The sequence below is a fragment of the Xenopus laevis genome, chromosome 3S (genome assembly GCF_017654675.1).
Source record: "Xenopus laevis strain J_2021 chromosome 3S, Xenopus_laevis_v10.1, whole genome shotgun sequence".
Taxonomy (NCBI): domain Eukaryota; kingdom Metazoa; phylum Chordata; class Amphibia; order Anura; family Pipidae; genus Xenopus; species Xenopus laevis.
The window spans coordinates 109,660,675-109,686,187 of NC_054376.1; the positions used below are offsets into that span (position 1 = coordinate 109,660,675).

At 41.5% G+C, this 25,513-nt stretch overlaps 1 protein-coding gene across 1 annotated transcript; it reads right to left on the bottom strand.

Moving 5' to 3' along the window:
- Window positions 1–6,255: 6,255 nt before the first annotated feature.
- On the bottom strand, window positions 6,256–16,896 carry rnf14.5.S (ring finger protein 14 gene 5 S homeolog; the record flags this gene model as incomplete). Its single annotated transcript, NM_001097849.1, is given in 8 exon segments — window positions 6,256–6,808; window positions 8,023–8,153; window positions 10,699–10,868; window positions 11,879–12,107; window positions 13,605–14,117; window positions 14,642–14,793; window positions 15,123–15,295; window positions 16,750–16,896. Coding segments are annotated over 7 exon segments (1,356 nt in total). The 3' UTR covers window positions 6,256–6,801.
- Window positions 16,897–25,513: the final 8,617 nt, after the last annotated feature.

Consider the following 25,513-nt stretch of genomic DNA (forward strand, 5'->3'; position numbering starts at 1 on the left):
AGCTGATGCTACAGGGCTGATTATTAAATTCTGATGCTAATTGCACTGGTTTCTGCGTAGTAATTATCCATTTTAATTAATAATCATCCTTATATTGTGACATTTCTATTCTATGTGTACTGTATATTGTGAGTGGGTCCCTAAGCTCAGTAAGTGACAGCAGCACAGAGCATGTGCAGTGAATCAGCAGAAAAGAAGATGGGGAGCTACTGGGGCATCTTTGGAGACACAAATCTTCTCTGCTAAAGGGATTTGGTTGCCTGAGGCTGGTATAGAAGCCCCTGCTGCTGCCCCCCCTCCCCCGGAAAATCGCTCTTAAAGTACCTGGAGCAGCATTTTTGCTGCCGCTGGTACCTTGTGGGTCACTGCCGGTTGAGGCTACAGCCTCAACCCGCCTCATTGTGGAAGCACCCCTGCTGACTTGTGTAGTAGTTGGGAATTTCAATCTGCTGGCCAAAAAAATTACTCGAGGTTGACATGTTTTACCAATATTTATTGAAATTGTATATGTATTAAGGCCTTATGGGGCCCCTATACCCCCTGAGCCCTCCTCTGTAGTTATGCCCCTGGTGAAGAGGCAAATCTTTCCCATTTTGCTTTTCGGAAAAATGTGCAAATCAGTAAAAATATAAAAAGGCATATTTTCACATATGTTCATTTATATTTTAGACTTTTTTTCACTGCACATCTTGTGTTATTTTGGGCTACTTTTGAAGTGCCTCTTGGCTAGTTTTGGGCTGGTTTTGTAGCTGACTTGGCTGATTTTGATGGGCAACACACGGGAGGGGGGGAGGGTTTTTGCGCCAACTAGGTTTCCTTCCCCTGTAAAGGAAAACTAACACCAAAAAATGGAAATCTTCTAAAGTAATGATGAAATGTACCGTTCTCCTGCACTGGTTAGTTCATATAAACAAGCTGCTGTGTAGCAATGGGGGCAGCCATTCAAGCACAGGATACACAGCAGATAAAAGATAAGCTCTGTAGTCTACAATGGGATTCTTCATAAAGTATCTGTTATCTATTGTGTATCCTGTGCTTGAATGGCTGCCCCCATTGCTACACAACAGCTTGTTTATATAAACTATAGTAGTGTTTCTGAATCCAACCCTACGGTTGGATTCCATAAGTGAATTTCTCATTTTCCTCTAATAAAACAACCATCTTGATCCTGCATGACTTTAGTATTACCACAGATTACCCAGTTTTCCTTATCTCCTCTACACTTCAGTATGTAACTGTTAGTCCCTTATTTAAATCAAGCTGTTCTGACGATGATCAGGGACAGAAGCGTTCCCAGAGGGGGGCGGGCCCTGGTGCGTGACGCGCAGCCGGACCCCGCCCCCTCCGTACGGCCGAATTTTAGTGGCGCGCTGTGCTGCCAGGGGGATTTCAGTGGCGTGCGGCGCTGCCGGGGGGCCCTGAGGGGGTGCGGCCCTGGCCCGCTCGCACCCCCTGCTCCCCCGGTAGTTCTGCCACTGATCAGGGACACTTTAAAGTGCTGGTAGGCCACAGGGCAAAGATCATATTTGGGGAAGCTACAGCCACTGGATACGTTTTCTTAAATAGCAGGCAATAAAGAATGTTCTGTTTTAAAGAAGAACGAAAGTTGTCCCAAATGTTAGGTGCCCCTGTCCCAAGTGATTGTATTTACTCCTCCTATCAGCAGAAAACTGCACTGGCCCAGGGTTATACCAGTGAGCACCATGGAGCGATCCTATTCCTGCTTTTTCTTTCTTCAAATTTCCCGGGGCAGACGCATGCTCAGTAGAACAAAATAGCCGACTTCTTATTTAAAGTTTGGCTTTTCACTCTAATGTGCATGTGCAGCAGCGAGAAGAAGCTGGAAGAGGATCACTCCGTTGTGTTCACTGGAATAACCCCAGGCCAGTGCAGTTTTCTGCTGATAGGAGCACCGACCTTGGGTTTAAGGTAAGTTAATACATTCACTTGGGGGTGCCTAACATTTGGCACCCCCAAGTAGGATATGACTTTCCTTCTCTTATAACTAAAATAGACGTGAGTCAACAACTGCAAGAGTAAGAACATACAAACATCTCCAGTAAAGATATAGGTAGTAAGATCCCTTATCTGGAAACATGTTATTCAGAAAGCTCTGATTACCCACCTTAGCTCATAAAAAGGTTACATATATATTACAACACTGCTGTAAGAGCCATTGATGTCAAGACTATGTAGGACAGCAGATACAGTGCAGATACAGTGCCTTGTAAAAGTTTTCACCTCCCTTGGCATTTTTCATGTTTTGTTGCCTCCCAACCTGGAATTAAAATGGATTGTTTGAGAGTTTGCACCATTTCATTTACAGCACATGCCTACAACTGAAGATGTTTATTTTTTTATTTTTATTAATGTGAAGCAAACAATAAATAGGACAAAATAACAGAAATCTTCAGCGTGCAGAACTGTTCACCCCAAATTGGAATTTATAAATACATAAAGAAATGCAGCTGAAGTCCAATTATTAATGCAGGTTGCTACAGAATCCTGTAGGACAGAAGCTCGCCGTGTGATGTTAGAGAGCTGTGCCTGAAGTCCAATGGGAGGGGAGGGAAAGCTGCAGGGAGAGAGCTGCAGCAAGAAGAGACCCGCAACCCGATCAGCATCCCGCATCTATACCCGGACCTGAAACGCTTACCCTCGTTCCATAGGGTACCGTTTTTTTTCCCGGGTAACCGACCTGCTGCAGGATTCTACTTTACTGCACATGTATAAATCTACACTAAGGGCCCCCAGAAATTGTAAGTAAGATGGGGGTGAGCTGAGCATGCATTCACTTTTTTTTTCCAGGGCTTGTGCATAATTTTTCCTAAAAGGAACAATCGGACTGGGGCATCTGGGGCCCACGGACACTGGCGCCTTGGGGACTCACACCTAGTGTTGCCACCCAGCCGGTATTTTACCAGCCTAGCCGGTAAAACACATGCCAAGGCCAGGATTACAAATTTAACGGCAATGTAGCTGCTGGTAAATTTGTAATACCCTTAAAGAGACCCCTCGGCCTGCCCCTGTAAAACTTAACTGAAATCCGTCCTAAAATCCCCGCACCACAGTTCCGCCCCCTTTTGCATCATGTCCCGCCCCTTTTGATGTCACACCCCACCCATTTTTGTTCCCGCTCCCCACCAGCCGGTAATACATTTAGGAAAAGGTGGCAACCCTACTGACACCCCAGCCGTACACCACTAAACAGGCCCCCCGGAGCTGTACATACAGGTATGTGGTGTATGGGGGCAGTTAACAGCCAGGGAAGAAGTGGACAGAGCCAATGGAGGCCCATGAGGGCCAGGGCCCAACAGGTTTTTCATTTCCCACCAGCCCAGTCTGATCCTGGATTTAATGAAGTACCGAACATACAAACACCCCTTAGTGAATCCTTGTACATAAAAGGGGTTGTCCACCTTCAAACACTTTTTCCAGTTTAGTTGTTGAACAACCCTTTTAAGAAAAAGAAATAAAACATGTAGAAAATATAAAGTGTATTTAATTATAATTAAGTATTTACCTTACAAGATGATGTTGGTTATCTCTATAAAATAAGAAATGTTGTCTGCAAAGGTTTTCATTCATCCCGGTCATGATATACTGGACTTAAAGGGGTTGTTCACCTTTGAGTATGATGTAGAGCAGGGATCCCCAACCTTAAGAACCCGTGAGCAACATTTAGAAGTAAAAGGAGTTTGGGAGCATCACTAGCATGAAAAAAGTTCTTGGGGTGCCAAATAAGTGCTGTGATTGGGTATTTGGTAACACCTATGTGGATTGTCAACCTACAATAAGATTCTGTTTGGCAGTGCATCAGGTTTTTATGCAACCAAATCTTGCTTCCAAGCCTGGAATTCAAAAATAAGCACTTACTTTGAGGACACTGGGAGCAACATCCAAGGGGTTGGGGAGCAACATGTTGCTCACGCGCTACTGGTTGGGGACCACTGATGTAGAGTGTGATATTCTGACACAATTTGCAATTGGTTGTAATTTTCTATTACAGTATTTGTGGTTGTTGAGTTATAAGGCTTTATATTTGGCAGTCCTCCAGTTAGAAATGTATACTAGTCTGGTTGCTAGGATCCGACTGTCCCTAGTAACCATGCATTGATTTGAATAAGAGACTGGAATATGAATAGGAGAGGCCTAAATAAAAAGATGAGTGATAAAAAGTAGCAATTATAATAAATCTGTATCTTTGCAGAACATTTGTATTTCGACGGGGGTCAGTGACCTCTTTTTGAAAACTGCAAAGATTCAGAAAAAGGCAAATAATTAAAAAAACAAATAAATAATAAATTGAAAAGTTGCTTAGATTTGGTCATTCTATAACATACTAGAAGTTATCCTAAAGGAGAACCACCCCTTTAATGATATACCCATCCAAGCGGCTTCTTCAGCTCAACTGAGGGATATGGAATTCCCCAGCATTTTACAGTCACCAACATGCAATCACAATGGTTCCAATTAATTTAAGTTGGCCATACACGGGCAGATTAAAGATGCCGATACCAGTCCTTTAGACCGTTTCGTCAGTTTATCTGCCCATGTGTGGGGGCTCCCGACGGGTCCAACCGATCGATATCAGGCCAAAAATCGAGCAGATATCGATCGGTCAAGTTTGATTTTTCGTATGATCCTGGACCACATTGGCTAGTTGATGAGGTCCTGCGACTTGTCGGAGCCCATTCGTAGTATTGTAATCCGATCGTTAGGCCCCAGGGCCGAACATTCGGATTCATCCAATATTGCCCAGCCGTCAATGGGCATATCAGGTTAAGATCCGCTCGTTTGTCGACCTTGCAAAACGAGCGGATCTTTTAGTGTATGGCCATCTTTTCAAAGGTAGGTATTAGCTGAAACTCAGACTATTTCTGTTTCAGCAATCAAATCTAATTAGCCCTTTTACGGTTTTGTTTCACCAATTCCATATAATTAGGGGGAGTTGTGTGTTTGTGTCTTCTTAAAGTGGTGGTTCAACTTTAAAGGGATACTGTCATGAGAAAACATGTTGTTTTCAAAACGCATCCGTTAAGTGCTGCTCCAGCAGAATTCTGCACTGAAATCCATTTTTTAATATTCATGACATGGGGCTAGACATATTGTCAGTTTCCCAGCTGCCCCCAGTCATGTGAATTCTGCTCTGATAAACTTTAGTAACTCTTTACTGCAAGTTGGAGTGATATCACCCCTCCCCCCCAGCAGCCTAACAACAGAACAATGGGAAGGTAACCAGATAACAGCTCCCTGGTAGATCTAAAAACAACACTCAGTAGTAAAAGCCAAGTCCCAATGAGACTGATTGAGTTACATTAAGTAGGAGAAATAACAGCCTGCCAGAAAGTACTTCCATCCTAAAGTGGAGGCACAAGTCACATGACTGGGGCAGATGGGAAACGGACAATGTCTAGCCCCATGTCAGATTTCATAATTAATTATAAAAAAAAAAAAATCTGTTTGCTCTTTTGAGAAATGGATTTCAGTGCAGAATTCTGCTGGAGCAGCACTGTTAACTGATGTGTTTTGAAGAAAAAAAAACAGGTTTTCCCACGACAGTATCCCTTTAAGGTAACTTTTATTATTTTATAGAACAACCAATTCTAAGTAACTTTTCAAATTGGTTTTCATGATTTATTTTTTTATAGTTTTATAGTTATTTGTCTTTTTCTTCTGATTCTTTGCAGCTTTCAAATGGGCGTCCTTGTCCCCAAACGCTCTGTAAGGCTACAAATGTATTGTTATTGCTATTTTTTTTTTTACTACTGATCCTTCTTTTCAGACTCTCTCCTATTCATATTCCAGTCTCTTATTCAAATCAATGCATGGTTGCTAGGGTCAATTGGACCCTAGTTACCAGATTGCTCAAAATGCAAATTGAAGAGTTGATGAATAAAAAGCTAAATAACTCAAAAACCTTCAATAATAAAAAATGAAAAATTGCAAATTATCTCAGAATATCACTCTCTACGTCATACTAAAAGTTATCTCAAAGGTGAACAACCCTGTTAATTATAAATTAGAGATTGTGGTTTTTTTTGTGCTACAACCTACATTGTGGTGTAAGTAAGGTGTAACGTCAACCTGACTGGCTTGTGCTTGCTCAGTGCAATAGTTACCAAATATAAGGCTTTCCGTAAAGGTGAATAAATGATGGGTCCATCACTTGCAATCCCAGACAATAATTACTTTAACATCTGCCTGTTTATAGTGAAGGGAGCACATCAAACATAGCTGGCCATATGATTTCAATACTTTGCCAACATTCTTTATTCACTGGATCAGAATATTATAGGAATTACCCTGACCACAAATGCAGAAGCCTATGGATAACAGGAACACGGTTTATCTGCCACCAAACAGACACTGAGGTATTCCTAGTGACTCTCATATTGTTTGCTTTGTCTCCGCAAAACCAGCACATAAGATTTATAAAAATATATAAAGCATATAGACACTGGTGCATAAGCTGTGCATAGAGACTGTTTTATAAAAAATATACCCTTAGATTGCTACTTACAGATCTACTGTTTTCTGCTCTGTTATGTGTGTGCACTGAATTTCAATGTGGAAATGCAAAAGCATTGAAGCCCAGTACTGACTGGCCAGTGTCATGCCTTTCAGTAACACACACACAACATGGACACTGGATCTGACTTCTACAGCAGGTGGAGAAAGTGCCACTAGCCAAAGGGAAAATATAACCCTCTTTAAAGCAAGTTTCCAAGCCTTTCTGTGTACCGCAGGCCAGTCTTTATCATCTGTATTCCATGGGTCCCTGTCCACTTTGGTGCCATATTACAATCTGCAAAACAATTCATGTAATATATATTAGCAGCTGGCCCTATTTTATACAGGTATTGAATCAGTAATCTAGAAACCCATTACCCTGAAAGCTCCGAATTGCAGAAAGGCCACCCCCCATAGACTTCATTTTAACCAAATAATCCAAATTTTTAAAAATGATTTCCTTTTTCTCTGTAATAATAAAACAGTAACTTGATACCAACTAAGATATAATTAAGCATGAAGCCTCTGATGAAGTCCTAAAGCGACGAAACGCGTAAGGCGGAGGCAGTGATGTCATCTCCAATGCCCCAGGAGCGTTACAACGGGTGGAAGCAACGTGGGTCGGAGCCGAAACCACAATACCAATTTGCACAGTAACACGGACATTAGAGGGACAGAGGAGATTTGATTTGCCTATTTAAAACTTCTCAAATGTGAGTGAAACTGATGTTTTCCATATATACGGCCACAAAGGTTGACAAAAACTAAATTAAAATATTTGAGCATCAAATAAGACATTTGTTTCATCATATACCACCATTATTCTCATATATACACCTATTCATTTTCAATCTTCTTCTTTAATTCCGGAAGCAGTCAAAATCAAATTGCAATTATCATTTTGTACAGTGAGGTTACAAATAACTCCTAAAACCATGTTTAAAGGGATACTGTCAATGGGAAAAAATTTTCTCCAAAATGAATCAGTTAATAGTGCTGCTCCAGCAGAATTCTGCACTGAAATCCATTTCTCAAAAGAGCAAACTGATTTTTTTATATTCAATTTTGAAATCTGACATGGGGCTAGACATATTGTCAATTTCCCAGCTCATGTGACTTTGATTTAAAGAGACAGTAACCAAATTAGTGTTACACAAACATTTCGGGACATATGTATGCTCCTCCTCAAGTGATAAGCCACCATAGAGAACAACACAACTTATGTACCCATTAGTACAGTGACACTTATCATGACAATTGTGAACACTATCATGATTTTCTAATAGGTGTCACTGTACTGATGGGTATATAAGTAGTTTTGTTCTATACCCATTGTATTAATGGGTGTGTTCAGAGCACCACAATAACATCAGGAACATCCCACCACTGAATTTCAGGTATTTGTGTATTCACTTATGATTGGATACTAACGAAGGAGGAGGCCAGCGTGAATACCGATATTCCTGTATCAATATTTATCAAAATCATTAGAAACTCTTAGGCACTTACTGATTGTAGCAGCCTGATGAAGGATTATGGAAGTGTTGGTATGGGTCTTCTTTGGACAGTACAGAGAAGCACCGCCAACAGAAGTTTTGCTTACATCTTGCACAACACATCTTGTTGCAGCCGTCTACTTTCTGTAGAAGTGAACATGTAGCGGTTACTATTAAAACAATCTCAGGCAGCAACACAATTCTCCCGGGGACTTGAAATCCACTAAAAGGTTTAGTGCAAATGATATAAACCAAAAAACTGGGTACAAGTATCACAAATTAAAGGAAAACTATACCATCAAACAATGTAGGTCTCTATAAAAAGATATTGCATAAAACAGCTCATTTGTAAAACTCTGCCTCATGTAAATAAACCATTTTCATAACAATATACTTTATTAGTAGCATGTGCCATTGGGTAATCATAAATAGAAAATTGCCATTTTAAAAAATAAGGGCCACTCTCTGGGATCGTAGGATTCACAGTTCAAAAAAAAAAAAAAAAACATACGTTAGGTCACATGAGGCCAATTAACAGTTAGGGGCACATTTACTTAGCTCGAGTGAAGGATTAGAAGAAAAAATACTTCCAATTTCGAATGTTTTTTTTGCCTACTTCGACCGTTGACTTCGAATCAACGATTCGAACTAAAAATCGTTTGACTATTCGACCATTCGATAGTCGAAGTACCGTCTCTTTAAAAAAAAAACTTCGACCCCCTACTTCGCCAACTAAAACCTACCGAGGGACAATGTTAGCCTATGGGGAAGGTCCCCATAGGCTTTCTAGCTATTTTCTGATCGAAGGAATTTCGTTCGATCGATGGATTAAAATCCTTCGAATTGTCCGATTGATCAACGTATTTGCGGCAAATACTTCGACTTCGCTATTCGCAGTTGAAGGATTTTACTTCAACGGTCGAATATCGAGGGTTAATTAACACTCGATATTCGACCATTAGTAAATGTGCCCCTTAGAGTTGTAGTATTTCTGGTCAGGTGATCGCTGAGACAGCACACAGACCATCACAAAATGGTGGCTCCAGACCCGAGATGTAAAACGCAATATTTACTTAAATATATATTCCAGTTTGGTAAGATTCTTTAATATGCCACTTAATTTGATATACAGTGGTGTGAAAAACTATTTGCCCCCTTCCTGATTTCTTATTCTTTTGCATGTTTGTCACACAAAATGTTTCTGATCATCAAACACATTTAACTATTAGTCAAAGATAACACAAGTAAACACAAAATGCAGTTTTTAAATGAGGGTTTTTATTATTTAGGGAGAATAGAAATCCAAACCTGTGTGAAAAAGTAATTGCCCCCTGAACCTAATAACTGGTTGGGCCAACCTTAGCAGCAATAACTGCAATCAAGCGTTTGCGATAACTTGCAACGAGTCTTTTACAGCGCTCTGGAGGAATTTTGGCCCACTCATCTTTGCAGAATTGTTGTAATTCAGCTTTATTTGAGGGTTTTCTAGCATGAACCGCCTTTTTAAGGTCATGCCACAACATCTCAATAGGATTCAGGTCAGGACTTTGACTAGGCCACTCCAAAGTCTTCATTTTGTTTTTCTTCAGCCATTCAGAGGTGGATTTGCTGGTGTGTTTTGGGTCATTGTCCTGCTGCAGCACCCAAGATCGCTTCAGCTTGAGTTGACGAACAGATGGCCGGACATTCTCCTTCAGGATTTTTTGGTAGACAGTAGAATTCATGGTTCCATCTATCACAGCAAGTCTTCCAGGTCCTGAAGCAGCAAAACAACCCCAGACCATCACACTACCACCACCATATTTTACTGTTGGTATGATGTTCTTTTTCTGAAATGCTGTGTTACTTTTACGCCAGATGTAACGGGACGCGCACCTTCCAAAAAGTTCAACTTTTGTCTCGTCGGTCCACAAGGTATTTTCCCAAAAGTCTTGGCAATCATTGAGATGTTTTTTTAGCAAAATTGAGACGAGCCTTAATGTTCTTTTTGCTTAAAAGTGGTTTGCGCCTTGGAAATCTGCCATGCAGGCCGTTTTTGCCCAGTCTCTTTCTTATGGTGGAGTCGTGAACACTGACCTTAATTGAGGCAAGTGAGGCCTGCAGTTCTTTAGATGTTGTCCTGGGGTCTTTTGTGGCCTCTCGGATGAGTTGTCTCTGCGCTCTTGGGGTAATTTTGGTCGGCCGGCCACTCCTGGGAAGGTTCACCACTGTTCCATGTTTTTGCCATTTGTGGATAATGGCTCTCACTGTGGTTTGCTGGAGTCCCAAAGCTTTAGAAATGGCTTTATAACCTTTGAAATTGAACTCAGGTGTGATAAACCACAGTTAAGTTATTTTTTAACAAGGGGGGCAATCACTTTTTCACACAGGCCCATGTAGATTTGGAGTTTTTTTTCTCCCTTAATAACGTAAACCTTCATTTAAAAACTGCATTTTTTGTTCAATTATGTTATCTTTGACTAATAGTTAACGGTTTTTGATGAGCAGAAACATTTTAGTGTGACAAACATGCAAAAGAATAAGAAATCAGGAAGGGGCCAAATAGTTTTTCACACCACTGTATATCTGTTGCTCAAGTATTCATTTTGGGGGTATAGTTTTGCTTTAATATTCTTAACCATAAAAACGGAGCAGTTGGGCAAGTTCTAAGTTCTGGACTGAAGAAGTCTCAATTTATCCCTGGACTTGCCTGGACACTGGCTCTACAGCTTGGGCACTGCTTGGTGTTTGTGTTCAGCCATTCAGACGATTTCATCTCTATTGCTTTTATTATCACATTCTTGCCATAGCGCTTCTCCAGCAACTTCTTACCAGCCTCATCTGCCTCCAGGTATTCGTCACGCACTAAGATAAGCTTTACTGGGGACAACATCAAAAGAAAGCCAAGTGAAATGTACTGCTTTACTTCATCACAAAGTAATAATTGTAATATAGGAATATCAGTAACCATAATATTTTTGTATTTATTTATTTTCCCTGAGTACTTTTACATTTTCTATTTTTCCTGCTAAGGTTACAGGATGTTCGTAGGAAATGCACTGACCAGTGTTCCTCAACCTTTACCCTTGAGTCACATTAATTGTAAAAAGAGTTGGGGAGCAATACAAGCATTTTTTTTTTGCAACAAGGATAAGCTCCTACTTTAAGGCCAATGAGAGCAACCTCCAAGGGGTTGGAGAGCAACATGCTCACAAGCCACTAGTTGGGGATCACTCGCATAGATAGTCAGGGTCGCTGACTCTTGACCTTCTTGGGTGCCAAGATTCCTTTGTTTGGCAGATGGGACTGTTTGTATTTGCAAGATACTGTAGCCAGCTTTGGTCTGTATTTCAAACAGGCAGTAGATAAAGGGACCACGTTGTATTGCATTTCAGATTATTAAAAGATCAGTTCAGTGTAAAAATAAAAACTGGTTAAATAGATAGGCTGTGTAAAATAAAAAATGTATAAAGGCTGGAATGGCTGGATGTCTAACATAATAGCCAGAACACTACTTCCTGCTTTTCAGCTCTTGAACGCCGAGTTAGTCAGTGACATGGGACATAACTGTTCAGTGAGTTTGCAATTGATCCTCAGCATTCAGCTCAGATTCAAAAGCAACAGTTATGACCCATGTGGCCTCCCCTCAAGTCTCTCTAGAGTTTCGAATGCTTACCAACTACTGCTGCACAAATATGGCAGCCCCCTCATGTAAAAGCATCAGGCAAAATACCTTTATGGAAAAATTATAAATAGCTTGAAAGACAATGTTATGATACATGTAAAAAAAGGTTTAATTTCTGGTGTCAGTATCCCTGTTGGGAGCCCCTATTCTGCCCAAGGCAATATTTACCAAAATAAGCACCCATCCCTCATTTAATGCCACTAACCTGTTGTTATATTACAATATGCGACTGCATGGTAGGCCATTTTGCAGAGAGTACAGAAAGCATAATTGCAGTTGGAGCAAATACCCATTGTGCCCCCAGGCTCCAGCACTACTGCAGTTTGGCAGCTGGGACGTGGACAGTACAACACATCTGCCATCAGATCCAGACTGGACTGTAGTAGAAGACGGTCATAGCGGCTGAACAATTTCTCCCCAACTAGCAGCTTCACCTGCAGACAAAGCAATAGATCCTGTAAAAGATATTTACCAAGGTCTGTCCTGCAGCCTCCACTGTCTCTGGGTATCAAAGGCAACAGTCTACAACAGTGTAGAGAAGTGTATCTGCTCCTGTACTCTCCTGTGTGTAGCTGCACATCTTCAATCTGCATTTTTTAGGAAGGTGTAGTGAAGCTGATCCACTCTTAAAGGAATTGTTTAGTGTAAAAATAAAAACTGGGTAAATAAATTGGCTGTGCAAAATAAAAAATGTTTCTAATATAGTTAGTTAGCCAAAAATGTAATGTATAAAGGCTGGAGTGATTTGATGTATAACATGTCAGTCAGAACACTACTTCCTGCTTTTCAGCTCTCTTGGTTTACACTGACTGGTTACTCTGGTTACCAGGCAGTAACCAATTAGAGACTTGAGGGGGGGCCACATGGGTCATATCTGTTGCTTTTGAATCTGAGCTGAATGCTGAGGATCAATTACAAACTCACTGAACAGAAATGTACCATGTGGCCCCCCTTCAAGTCGCTGACTAACTCAGAGTTATAGAGCTGAAAAGCAGGAAGTTGGATTCTGGCTGTTTTATTAGACATCTGTTTACTACAGCCTTTATACATTACATTATTATATTAGCATTTTTTTTATTTTGCACAGCCTATTTACCCAGTTTTTATTTTCACACTGAACTATTCCTTTAAGGCAGAGACACACGCAAAGATTCAGGGAGATTTCATAGCCCGGTGACAAATCACCTCTTCTTTGGGCAACTAATCTCCCTGAAAAGCCTTCTTGCTGGCTAGAATCTAAATCACCGGCGGGATGGCACTCTTCGTTTTCCTAAGTCGCCCCGAATTTTCCTCATGAGTGCTCCAAGTCCCAAACCGACGGCGGTTTAGATTCTTGCCGGTGGGAAGGCAGTTTGTGGAAAATAAGTCGCCCGAATAAGAGGCGATTTGTCACCAGGCAACTAACTCTCCCCGAATCTTCAAGTGTGTCTCTTCCCCCTATACTCTCCTGTTTGTAGCTGCACTGTCAGGCACGCAAGTGTCAGCCTGAGGGCTGGTACACGAAGAGGAGATAAGCTCATTAAAAGTTGAAAGCAAGCAATTTCGGGCAGATCTCAGCCCAAGCGTAGGTACACATAGCTGAGATCGGCCCTAAAATAATACATTACAATATACAATACAATACAGTTAAGGAAAGGCCAACACAATGGGCTGTGCATACCTGAGTGTGTTTTAAATTGTTAACGGTTTTTCATGGGACATTGATCCAGGCTGAGGTTCTTTCTTTGTATGTGCAGTGCCCCAATCAAATTGTTTTCTGAAGGTATCCCTTTTAGTAGCTTATGCACTAAAGACAGATGAACGTACTGCACATACAAAGGTCTAGAAGCCTGACGGAGGCCACTGAACCGCTTTCTGAAGAGAAGCAGTGGCCTGTGGAAAAAAGTTAGCAATTTTATAAACTGGGGAGCATAACACTGTAAATGTATTACCTGTGCAGGTGTAGCAACAGAAGAACACTTTGGCTCGGGACAGTTAAGAGCCTGGACCTGCCCATCGCGTATTTGAACTGTATAATAATCTTTAAGGCAGACATTGCAATAGATATGCTGACAGTCCTTAAAGTGAGTGCACTCGCTGCCCAGCTTTTCTGAGAAGCAAATGTTGCACATATAGGATTTACTATCAAAGCACTTCTTCAACTGAGCTTCATTAAAGTCCAAGATACACTCAATAAGGGCAGAGACAGATTCCACGTCCTGGATAGCGCGTTTGTCCCAAATCTCTGCTTGTGCAGAGCCTGTGGCACAACAAGTATCATATGTCTCACCGTTGTTATTATTTGTGCTGTGAGATCCAAACTCACAAACTGGTATTTCATATGGTGAGTTAATCTTTAAATAATCCAGAGTCTCCTCCTTGAAAAACTGCATCCAAGCAAACAAAACTACACCTCCTGCGTATTCCTCCCATAGGTCATCCAAGCGCTGACACAGCGAGGCAAGCTGGGATAAACATAAACAGAGATTTATTCATGGCTTCTTGTCTCCTACTCTTCATCTCCATGTACCTGCAACTAGGCAAAATCTAACTATAAAAGATTTTAATTTAAACAGAACAAAAAACTGTTTTGAGTAGGTATTTGTTAGGCATCTAATCACTAACCTTGGACCTCAGGCCAGTGCTCCTTTTCAATGAAAAACGCACCAAGCTGGAGTACTTTCTATGGCAGGGCCATACCACCAAATTTCCCAATGATTCTTTGCAATGGCCAAGAACAGCATAGCACAGGCAGGCATTGTAAGTTTTGGGTAATATAGTCTTATTCAAGCAAAATAAGACTATATTGCCCCTGTCACTGGGGTGTGCCTAATAAATTGCCACTGTTCCGACCAGTCAGTTTTACTATACTTGCCCTTTAAATGCTTACAAACACAATAATCCACTAGTATATTGGCTAAATGCAGATGTTTAATTGGTTTAGATAGGATGCTGTTCCTATGTTACTACATAAGTAGGTGTGTTTTACCTGACTTGGAGAAAGCCACTTGCAGCTAAGTGTGAAGGCTGGAGGTTCAGTGGATGGGTATCCTGGAGGCAGCTCAAAGTTCAGTATGACAGGGGGTAGGAAAGAGACGATTCCCTCAAAGCTTCCCATGTATTCATTAGATGCACAGTCACCTTGGGTAAGCACAAAAATATTTGAAAATTTTTGCCTATAATGAGATATCTGAGCTCATTAAGTGCACATGGTCCAGAGCAGGGGAAAAGCAAAATAAGAGCAAATGTGATAAGAGTTGAGGAACAACACAAACATGAAAATGTTCCTGGGAGTGCCAAATAAGGGCTGTGATTGGCTATTTGGTAGTCCCTATGTGGACTGGCAGTTACAGGAGACTCTGTTTGGCAGTACACCTGGATTTTAAACGAATCACTGGTAGGGATTACTGGTCTAGAGAAACCTTCAGCATGTTAGAGCACAGAAGTAGTTATCTGAATATTTAACTCACCTTTTATTGTCACACTAAAGTTTGGAGGAAGATCTAAACAAACACATATTTCCCCTCCTGACGCAGTCTCTGATCTCTTGAATTCATCTTCAGAGTAGATACTAGCGAGTGCTAGCAGTTCATCCTCCTGCGCTTCCTTGTCTTCTCTTGACATTGGTTGTTTATGCAAATCGCTGATACATTAAGCACAATATTAGTTTCCATCATAATTTACCTAAAGTTTCGTGCCATTCTGATGGTATAAAAGCAAACTCACACAGATGAATATGTCTCTTATTAAAAAAAAATTGCTGGGATGATTAATAAGCAGAACATGATGCACTATAAGCACCTTGTTTTACTTAAATATAATTTTACTTTGGAGGGAGCACTTTAAAACACAGAAGAAGAATCTGTACATAGACTTTCTATGGTTTCTAGATACACACTGATTTGTGTTGCAACACCCTGGTGACTGCATTGAATATTAAATATATTGTGCTAGGTTCTGTTAGGTTTTTTTTCCATAGCCTGTGGCGCTGATCTATGATTTTATCTTGATCTTTGACAATGTGGAAGACTTCTTTACAAATACACTGAAGGGTATGTATCAGTGTATAACAAAAAAAATCCAACTTGGATAAGCAGAACAAGTGCTAATTCAGCCAGTAAATGTTACAGTCAAAATTTCCAATCAGCAATCCCCAGACCAGATCTTTCTGGTCTGGGGATTGCTGACTGGGAGATCGGCAATCTCCGTCAATTTCGGCGCATGCTCAGTTGTCAAAAACTGGCAAATTGCTCCAACTGCGCTGACATACCGATCTCCCAGTCAGCTTACAGAGGACCCGGAAGATGGATGTTGTGAAGTCCGCTGCCACAATCTGCGACGAGGGGTAAGTATAAAGTATGGGGCATTTCCCCGGGGGGGGGGGTCTACGTGGGGTGTACAGGGTTTTTTTCTACAGGTTTAAAGCAAACAAACCAGTTGTACCAGTGCAGGAAAACAATACATTATATGTTACTTTAAACAATCTATTTTTTGGGTGGAAGGGCAGAGACACACTCTCAGATTCGGGGAGATTAGTCGCCTGGTGACAAATCTCTTCATCGGTGCATCTAATCTCCCCAAACTGCCTTACCGCCGGTGATTTACATTAGTTCGTCAGACAACTTTGGGCGTCTTCAGAAAACGAAATGCAAGGATTGCCATCCCGCCAGCGATTTACATTCTAGCCGACAGGAGGCAGTTCGGGGAGATTGGTTTCCCCCGATGAAGAGGAGATTTGTCTCTGGGCGACTAATCTCCCGAATCTGAGCGTGTGTCTCTGCCCTTACCGTTCCTTTAAGCAAACTGAGCTCTGTCTTCTCACTGCTAAAATTCTCAGAAACCGAAATTAAACAAAATCGACAGTTTAATCACAGGAATCTCTATGTAACTTCCCCCTTCATTAAATAGTATTAAATAGATTCCTGCCAAATTTTCCTTTCCCCAATTGATCAGAAAATGCATTGGGCTTATTCTGAAGTTTCACCTTTGTTAGAAACAGTTCAAGTGTGGCTGGGGACGGGGCCTGAGGGAGAATCATGAACACAAATGGCAATTTCATTTCCCAGAGGTGGTATGGTGGTGTTACTTAATACTCACAGAGGTAAATGGAACAATCAAATTGCTTGTCAGGCGTAGGCCGGGGGTTGTGAAAATACTCGTCACTAGTTTGTTCCCGGATTTCTGTAGGTTTCTGTAGTGGTACAGCAAGGCAGCCGGCAGATGAGATCACACTCACTGGAACAGAATGAATATTTCTTTTTCCCCAAATCCTAAATGCCAATCTAACTTCCTGCTTTTACATGCCCCTCCCCTGTCTGATGACTCATATGACATCACCAACTGGAATGCCGTCCAGATCCAAACAGCTGAACCTGAGAGAAAGCTCTCTCACACACACACAGAGACACACACACCGTATCTGAGAGAAACCCTTAACTTCATGTACCAGGACTTGACACTGATCCTCAAGGCTGTGCACAAACCCCCCACCCTCCTCAGACCTCAAACTATTACAACACAAACAAAACACTTTTCCCCATATGTAAGTTTGCCCAGTAACCAGTAGCAACCAATACGATGTCTGCTTTTAAACAGGTGACCAGTAAATACTACCTGCTGATTGGTTGCTATAGGTTACTGCACCTGGGCAAACTTAGTGGGGGTTATTTATGAACTAGGGATGCACCGAATCCACTATTTTGGATTCGGCCGAACCCCGGAATCCTTTGTGAAAGATTCGGTCGAATACCAACCCGAATCCGAATTTACATATGCAAATTAGGGGTGGGAAGGGGAAAACATTTTTTACTTCCTTGTTTTGTGACAAAAAGTCACACAATTTCCCTACCACCCTAATTTGCACATGCAAATTAGGATTCGGATTTGGTTCAGCCAGGCAGAAGGATTCGGCCGAATCCTGCTGAAAAAGGCTGAATTCCCAACCGAATCCTGGATTTGGTGCATCCCTATTATAAATACTGTGCAATTTTGCACCTGGGCAGTAACCCATGGCAACCAATCAGATGACTGCTTTCAGTGTTCAACCTGCAGCTGGCTGAAAAACGCTAATCGCTGATTGGTTGCTATGGGTTACTGCCCAGGTGCAAATTTGCCCAGTGTTTATAAATAAGCCCCAGTGTCTTTTATTACATAACCCCCTTAATTTATTACATATTTGCCTATATGTCAGCGACTGTTTGTTTTTTGGCATGTGACAGTGGGACCTAATGTATTTATTGTGCTGTGTAGAGCAAATACAGCACACATCACCAGGCATCGCTTTAAAAAACGGTGTACTTATCGGTGTATTGGTTTTTATTCATCACTTACCTCTGTATATAAATCCAGTGTAAAGAACAGTAGCCCCTTGAAAATGCCTTGTGTAGTTCATCCATCATGTTTTTTTTCCACGCTGGAACTAGGGTTGCCACCTTTTCGGCCGGTGGGGGCGGGAACAAAAAGGGGCGGGCATCGATGTAAAAGGGGACGGGGTCTCACACAGTGACGCAAAAGGGGGCGATGGACAGAAACCTGAAAAAAGTACTGAGAGAATTGGGGGCGGGCCAAGGTCTTTTTCTTAAGGGTATTACAAATTACTGGCAACTACATTGCCGGTAAATATGTAATACCGGCCCCGGCCTTGGCAGGTGTTTTACCAGCTTGGTCGTTAAAATACCATCCGGGTGGCAACCCTAGCCGGAACTAACTTTCTGCTTGAATTTTTCCCATTGACATTAATGGATTATGGCAGGTCTGCAGTGGTGTAAAATAACGGCGTCAAATAAAAAACTCACCTTGATAAATTTGCCATTTGTTTTACACAGCTTTTTACACTGGTTTTCTGGTGTTTTGCACATTATGATATATAGGCTTTTCCACCGTATGTATTTAGTGTATGTATATATATTTTGCACGGTATGTGTTTTACACTATAGTACAGTACAGGTATGGGATCCGTTATCCGGAAAAAAGCTCAGAATTATGGAAAGGTTGTCTCCTATAGACTCCATTATAATCAAATAATCCAATTTTTAAAAAAGTATTTCCTTTTTCTTTGTAATACCGTAATCCCAATTTAAGATGGCCATACACGGGCCAATAAAAGCTGCCCTCCAACGGGCTTCCACGATCTATATCTGCCCGAAAATTGGCCAGATGTCGATCGGACAGGACTAATAATCCCGTTGGATCGCAGACCCTTCGTTGATGCGGTCCCACAATCTGACTGACCATTTACCCATCGTTATGATCCAATCGTTGGGCCCTAGGGCCCACGATCGGATCAGCCCGATATCGCCCACCTCAAGGTGGGCATATCAGGTGGAGAACCACTCATTTGGCGACATCACCAAACGAGCGGATCTCTTAGTGTATGGCCACCTTAAGATATAATTAATCTTTATTAATATTATTTATTTGTTATTTTATTTTTTAAAAAATTACCATGCCCATTATCATGTTCATTTTACAAAATTTGACAGGTTATGAAAGTTTGAACACATTTCTGATGTATTTATGTGTTATTACAGTTTTGCTAATGAAGGCGAATTGCCCTTTAAGCTGCAAGTCACAGTTTCACCAACAAAATTGCTTATCTTAAATTGTTACAAAAGTAACTAAGTGCACCTGCCACGTATTTTGGGCTCTCTGCCAAAAGCCAATTAAGTTTTGGAAACTTTGTATCTTTTTCTAGCTGTTCATTGCAGGAGATCAAAGAGAAAGTCGGGACATTTCAATAACAATCCAGGACTCAAAATGTTGGGAGGTATGCCTGACAGGATACTGCAGCAGCATGCCATCACTTTTTCAGGCTGCAGCTCACAGTTAAAGAATAGAGGCTGAAGTTACTGGGCTACTTTTCTTTTACAGATTCAGTTAGACGAGAGGACTAGCTCATCCCTTAGAACTGACAGTGGCCACGATCTATGTCCCTGGAAGTGAGGCTGAGAGAGGAACAGTTGCACGGTTTGGTTGCTGCGAGTTATTCATACACAGTGCAGCCTCCTGTAGTTTCTGTGTTGTAATGATCAGCATTACAGAATTATGTTAATGGGGCAGAAAGAGGCGTTAGAATAAATTCCGTTAGCCGAGGGGTGTGGTATTGGGAGTGAGCACATTTTTATATGACTGGTATTTCCCTCACTTTGTACCTGCAGTAAGTCTCACAGATAAAATGGGGTTTAATGGCTGCCCTGATTCCTAGCGATTTTATGCTGCTATGGAAACTCAGGCAGTAATTACCTCTGTGCCGGTGGCAATTACCGGAGAAGCCATTCCTAGAGACAGAATGTAAACATATTACATAAATGCAGCTTGTTGTCTCCAGTGTATTCTGTGCAGAAAACACTGGGGAAAGTGTAAGTGGAACAGATGAGAACTAGGGATGTAGCGAACGTCGGAAAAAAAGTTCGCGAACATATTCGCGAACTTCCGCAAAAATGCGAGCGGTTCGCGAACGGTTCGCGAACCCCATAGACTTCAATGGGAAGGCGAACTTTAACATCTAAAAAAAAAATTTCTGGCCAGAAAAATGATTTTAAAGTTGTTTAAAGGGTGCAACGACCTGGACAGTGGCATGCCAGAGGGGGATCAAGGGCAAAAATGTATCTGAAAAATCTGCCTGTGTGTGCTTGGAAGAGATAGTGTAGGGGGAGAGCTGTTAGTGATTTCAGGGACAGATGATAGTAAGTTTGCTGGCTAGTAATCTGCTTGATACTGCTCTGTATTGGAGGGACAGAAGTCTGCAGGGATTTGAGGGACATTTTAGCTTAGGTAGCTTTGCTGGCTAGTAATCTACTGTTCTCTTTAAACAACTGCCATACGTTGACCTTGTAGGCATTGTTTGCCCAGTTTTTTTGGACGCAGCCACTGAAGCACAGTTGCCAGAAAAAATATGCCATATAAATGCTGAAAATAGTAATTTTTCGCCATACGTTGACCTTGTAGACATTGTTTGCCCAGTTTTTTTGGTTGCAGCCACTGAAGCACAGTTGCCAGAAAAAATATGCCATATAAATGCTGAAAATAGTCATTTTTTGCCATACGTTGACCTTGTAGGCATTGTTTGCCCAGTTTTTTTGGTCGCAGCCACTGAAGCACAGTTGCCAGAAAAAATATGCCATATAAATGCTGAAAATAGTCATTTTTTGCCATATACGTTGAGTCAACGTATGGCAAAAAATGACTATTTTCAGCATTTATATGGCATATTTTTTCTGGCCTCTGTGCTTCAGTGGCTGCGGCCAAAAAAACTGGGCAAACAATGCCTACAAGGTCAACGTATACACTACTACAGCGGTGGATACGGATTACGTAAAATATATTATGGCTGCTTGAAAAAAGTCACTCCGGTGTTTTTTCTGGAGACGGTAATATTATGGATATTTAGACAGAATGTGAACAAGGTCACACAGCTAGATGGCGGGTTGAAGAAAACAGTGTGCAAATAATGCCTACAAGGTCAACGTATACACTACTACAGCGGTGGATACGGATTACGTAAAATATATGAATGCTGCTTGAAAAAAAGTAACTCAAGTGGTTTTTCTAGAGACGATAATATTATCAATATTTAGACAAAATGTGAACAAGCTCACACAGCTAGATGGCGGGTTGAAGAAAACACTGTGCAAATAATGCCTACAAGGTCAACGTATACACTACTACAGCGGTGGATACGGATTACGTAAAATATATGAATGCTGCTTGAAAAAAAGTAACTCAAGTGGTTTTTCTAGAGACGATAATATTATCAATATTTAGACAAAATGTGAACAAGCTCACACAGCTAGATGGCGGGTTGAAGAAAACACTGTGCAAATAATGCCTACAAGGTCAACGTATACACTACTACAGCGGTGGATACGGATTACGTAAAATATATTATGGCTGCTTGAAAAAAGTCACTCCGGTGTTTTTTCTGGAGACGGTAATATTATGGATATTTAGACAGAATGTGAACAAGGTCACACAGCTAGATGGCGGGTTGAAGAAAACAGTGTGCAAATAATGCCTACAAGGTCAACGTATACACTACTACAGCGGTGGATACGGATTACGTAAAATATATGAATGCTGCTTGAAAAAAAGTAACTCAAGTGGTTTTTCTAGAGACGATAATATTATCAATATTTAGACAAAATGTGAACAAGCTCACACAGCTAGATGGCGGGTTGAAGAAAACACTGTGCAAATAATGCCTACAAGGTCAACGTATACACTACTACAGCGGTGGATACGGATTACGTAAAATATATTATGGCTGCTTGAAAAAAGTCACTCCGGTGTTTTTTCTGGAGACGGTAATATTATGGATATTTAGACAGAATGTGAACAAGGTCACACAGCTAGATGGCAGTTGGTTGAATAACACACTGGGCAAATAATGCCTACAGGGCAAATAATGCCTAAAAGGTCAACTTATACACTACTACAGCGGTAGTAAAATAAAAAAAAGTAAAATAAAAAAAAATGAATATTAAAAAAAAAAAATTAAAGTTGGTGCTGCTGAACTACTAGGAGCAGCAGATTAGCACACCAGTCCCACTCCCCAACACTGCTAGACTAATAGCACTGGGCTCTTATAGTAGTAGTAGTAGTAGTAGTAAAACAACAAAAAAATAAATAAAAGCAGTCCTTACAAGGACTACTGTTATTGCAGCAGTCAGCAGATGAGATCAGAAGCAGGACAGCTGCCCACAGCAGCTACATACAGAGCACTGCAGTAGAAGGTAGATTACTAGCCAGCAAAGCTACCTAAGCTTAAATGTCCCTCAAACCCCTGCAGACTTCTGTCCCTCCAATAACAGAGCAGTATCAAAACGATTACTAGCCAGCAAACTTTCAACTGTCCCTGAAATCACTAACAGGCAGCAGCTCTCTCCCTACACTATCTCTTCAGCACACACAGGCAGAGTGAAAAAACGCTGCAGGGCTTCGGTTTTTATAGGGAAGGGGAGTGGTCCAGGGGAGAGCTTCCTGATTGGCTGCCATGTACCTGCTGGTCTGGGGTGAGAGGGCAAAAAAAGCGCCAACAATGGCGAACCCAAAATGGCGAACGTCGCGCGACGTTCGCGAACTTCCGGCGAGCGCGAACACCCGATGTTCGCGCGAACAAGTTCGCCGGCGAACAGTTCGCGACATCTCTAATGAGAACATGGAGTACACTGGCTCTGTACTTACATGGCAGCCCAAGTGTAGCTCACACACTTATCTTCCCCAGGCCCGGATTTGTGGAAAGGCCACCTAGGCCTGGGTCTAGGGCGGCAGGATTTTAGGGGGACGGCATGCTGTCCAACCACACCCACATTAGTTCAAAAACACTGTGGATGCACTGGAGATAAAGTCATTTTTATATTTCCCCATTGCTCCAGTGCAGATGATGAAAATTTGCACAAATAAAAGAGAGGCGACAGGGGCGACGAACGGCAGTGGGCCTAGGGGTGCCTACCATGTAAATATGGCCCTGACCTTCCCTGAGTCACCTCACTGTATAGCAATAAAAATAATTGGACAGGCAGAGAGGATTCCAGGGGCGGAAAAAAGCCGCTCCTGCACCTTTAAGAGACGAATTTCCATTTTTTAAACCGGAAATTCGGCTGTACTATTGCGAGAGAGCGCAATTGCGCTCTCCACACTAGTGTACCTGCCTCCCCTCCCGACAGGTAAGCCGGCGAGGGGGGGGCGGCATTGCCTTCGACAGGATCGGAGCTGTGGACAGGGCAGGTGGGACACTGGACGGTGCAGGTCTTGACTGGGAGTCAAAATAGGCCCTGGCATTCCAAGTACTCAGTGGCCCAAATAGTACTCAACCAGCCCACTAATTAGTGATTGTCTATGGGACCTTACAGCAGCCCCTCTGGCATTTGCCAGAACCACAGATTGCCAGTCCGGGCCTGGACACTGGGTAAAAACTGGGTAAAAACAAAGACTTTCCCCTTGGGTGCTATGAATGTGGGTGGCAGGGGACACCACAGGCAGTTGCGTCACCACTATGGGGGACACTGGATGTTCATAGCTGCAGTGGGACCCAAACTTCACAGACCAAAACTGACAATGAATGAATGAGAACCCTTGGCAATTAGTATCACCCTTGTTATTAAAAATGCTGAGCATGTTGCTTTTACTGCAGTTCCAACATGTGGGGGCCACGCAAACCCATGCAAATCACAAAACAATCTCTTTTAATCAGGGACACACAGGGGTATTTTGGTTGTGGTTCCTTTGAGTTTTAGTAGTCAGGGGGCAGCGCCAAATTGTCCAACATATTGTGCCAGCACTTGCACATATTGTGCCATAAGACTTGAGCTGACACATTTCCACGAGACAATCACCTGACAAGAGCTTTCACAAGTGACTTTAGGCAGCAGGGATTTTTTGGTGCTGCCTCCTGAACGTCTCAAAATTGTGACCTCCAGAGCACCAGTGCTTTTACTATTTTTTTTGTTATACTCAAATAAAGTGTATCATTGAATTTGTAAATAAGTCTTCCATATTGTGCCATATTGGGTTCCTTTTCTGCTGAAAGATATTTTTGTGCAACATGTTCTGCTTACTGAACATCCAAGCTAATATTTTAAACAGGGCCAAAAAAAACCCAATTGATGAAACTTACTGAGATTCTGAGACCAATCTATATTATTTTTTTTATTTTTGGTTGTTTCTGAGAAATATACATATTACATTCCCCCATAGACTCCTAACAGCTTTTTAAAGACCCAGAGTATGAGTGACCCTGTCTATGCATTTAGGGGCCTATTTATTATGCTGTGTAAAATTAAATTTGCAGAAAAAAAGTGTACAAATCTGTGCAAAATAAATTACAAACTTATTTTAAGGCGTGTTTTATTTTATGCCAAGCGAACAAGAAAAAACACATTAAAATAAAATTAATCCTTATTGGAAGCAAAACCAGCCTATTGGGTTTATTTAATATTTACATGATTTTCTAGTAGGTAATCTATGAAGATCCAAATTACGGAAAACCCCAGGTCCCAAGCATTCTGGATAACATACCTGCAATCCCTATGAAATGTTTTTACACCCAAACTAATGACAGGAGCATATTTGCTCTTTAGGCTATTTCTGATGAAAGCTTATATTGTATTACAGATTTGTACAGACAACCAATGTCAAGAGAAGACAAGGAAGCGCAGGAGGATGAACTGCTAGCACTCGCTAGTATATACTCTGAAGATAAATTCAAGAGATCAGAGACTGCGTCAGGAGGGGAAATATGTGTTTGTTTAGTTCTACCTCTAAACTTTAGTGTGACAATAAAAGGTGAGTTAAATATTCAGATAACCACTTCTGTGCTATAACATGCTGGAGGTTTCTCTGGACAATGTTTGCAGGTATAGGATCCATTATTTGGAAAGTTTGGTACCTGGGGTTTTTAGAATATTATTTTCTTTAAATTCACAATTAATATTTTCTTGCTTTCCTTTTGCTGCACTTTGAACCTGTTTTGACCATCTGGAACCAAGACAGCAACCAATCAAAGTGTAAGCTGCAAACTAAAGATAAATTCCCAGTAGAGTCCCAGATTGCTCAGTAATTGCTCAGTAGTTGCTCATAATCTTTTATTCGTTTAAAAGGAATATCCATATGAATAATCGGCCTTGTTTTGCTCAGAGTACTAAACTGCATTTTTTGGGTGCTGTATTGAGATGTTTTATAGAACTATTTTTTGTCACTTTTTTACAGCTTTATGTCACAAGAAGCTAATTTCTATTTGTGACCGTTTTTCTAATATTGGAGCTTAAAGGTTAATATTGCTACTTGTGTCTTTCTGAAGCAGCTCTGGGAAGAGGGGGGTCTGGGTGGGTTCTGGGTGCAGGTAAAGACGCGGGTCGGTGGTTCT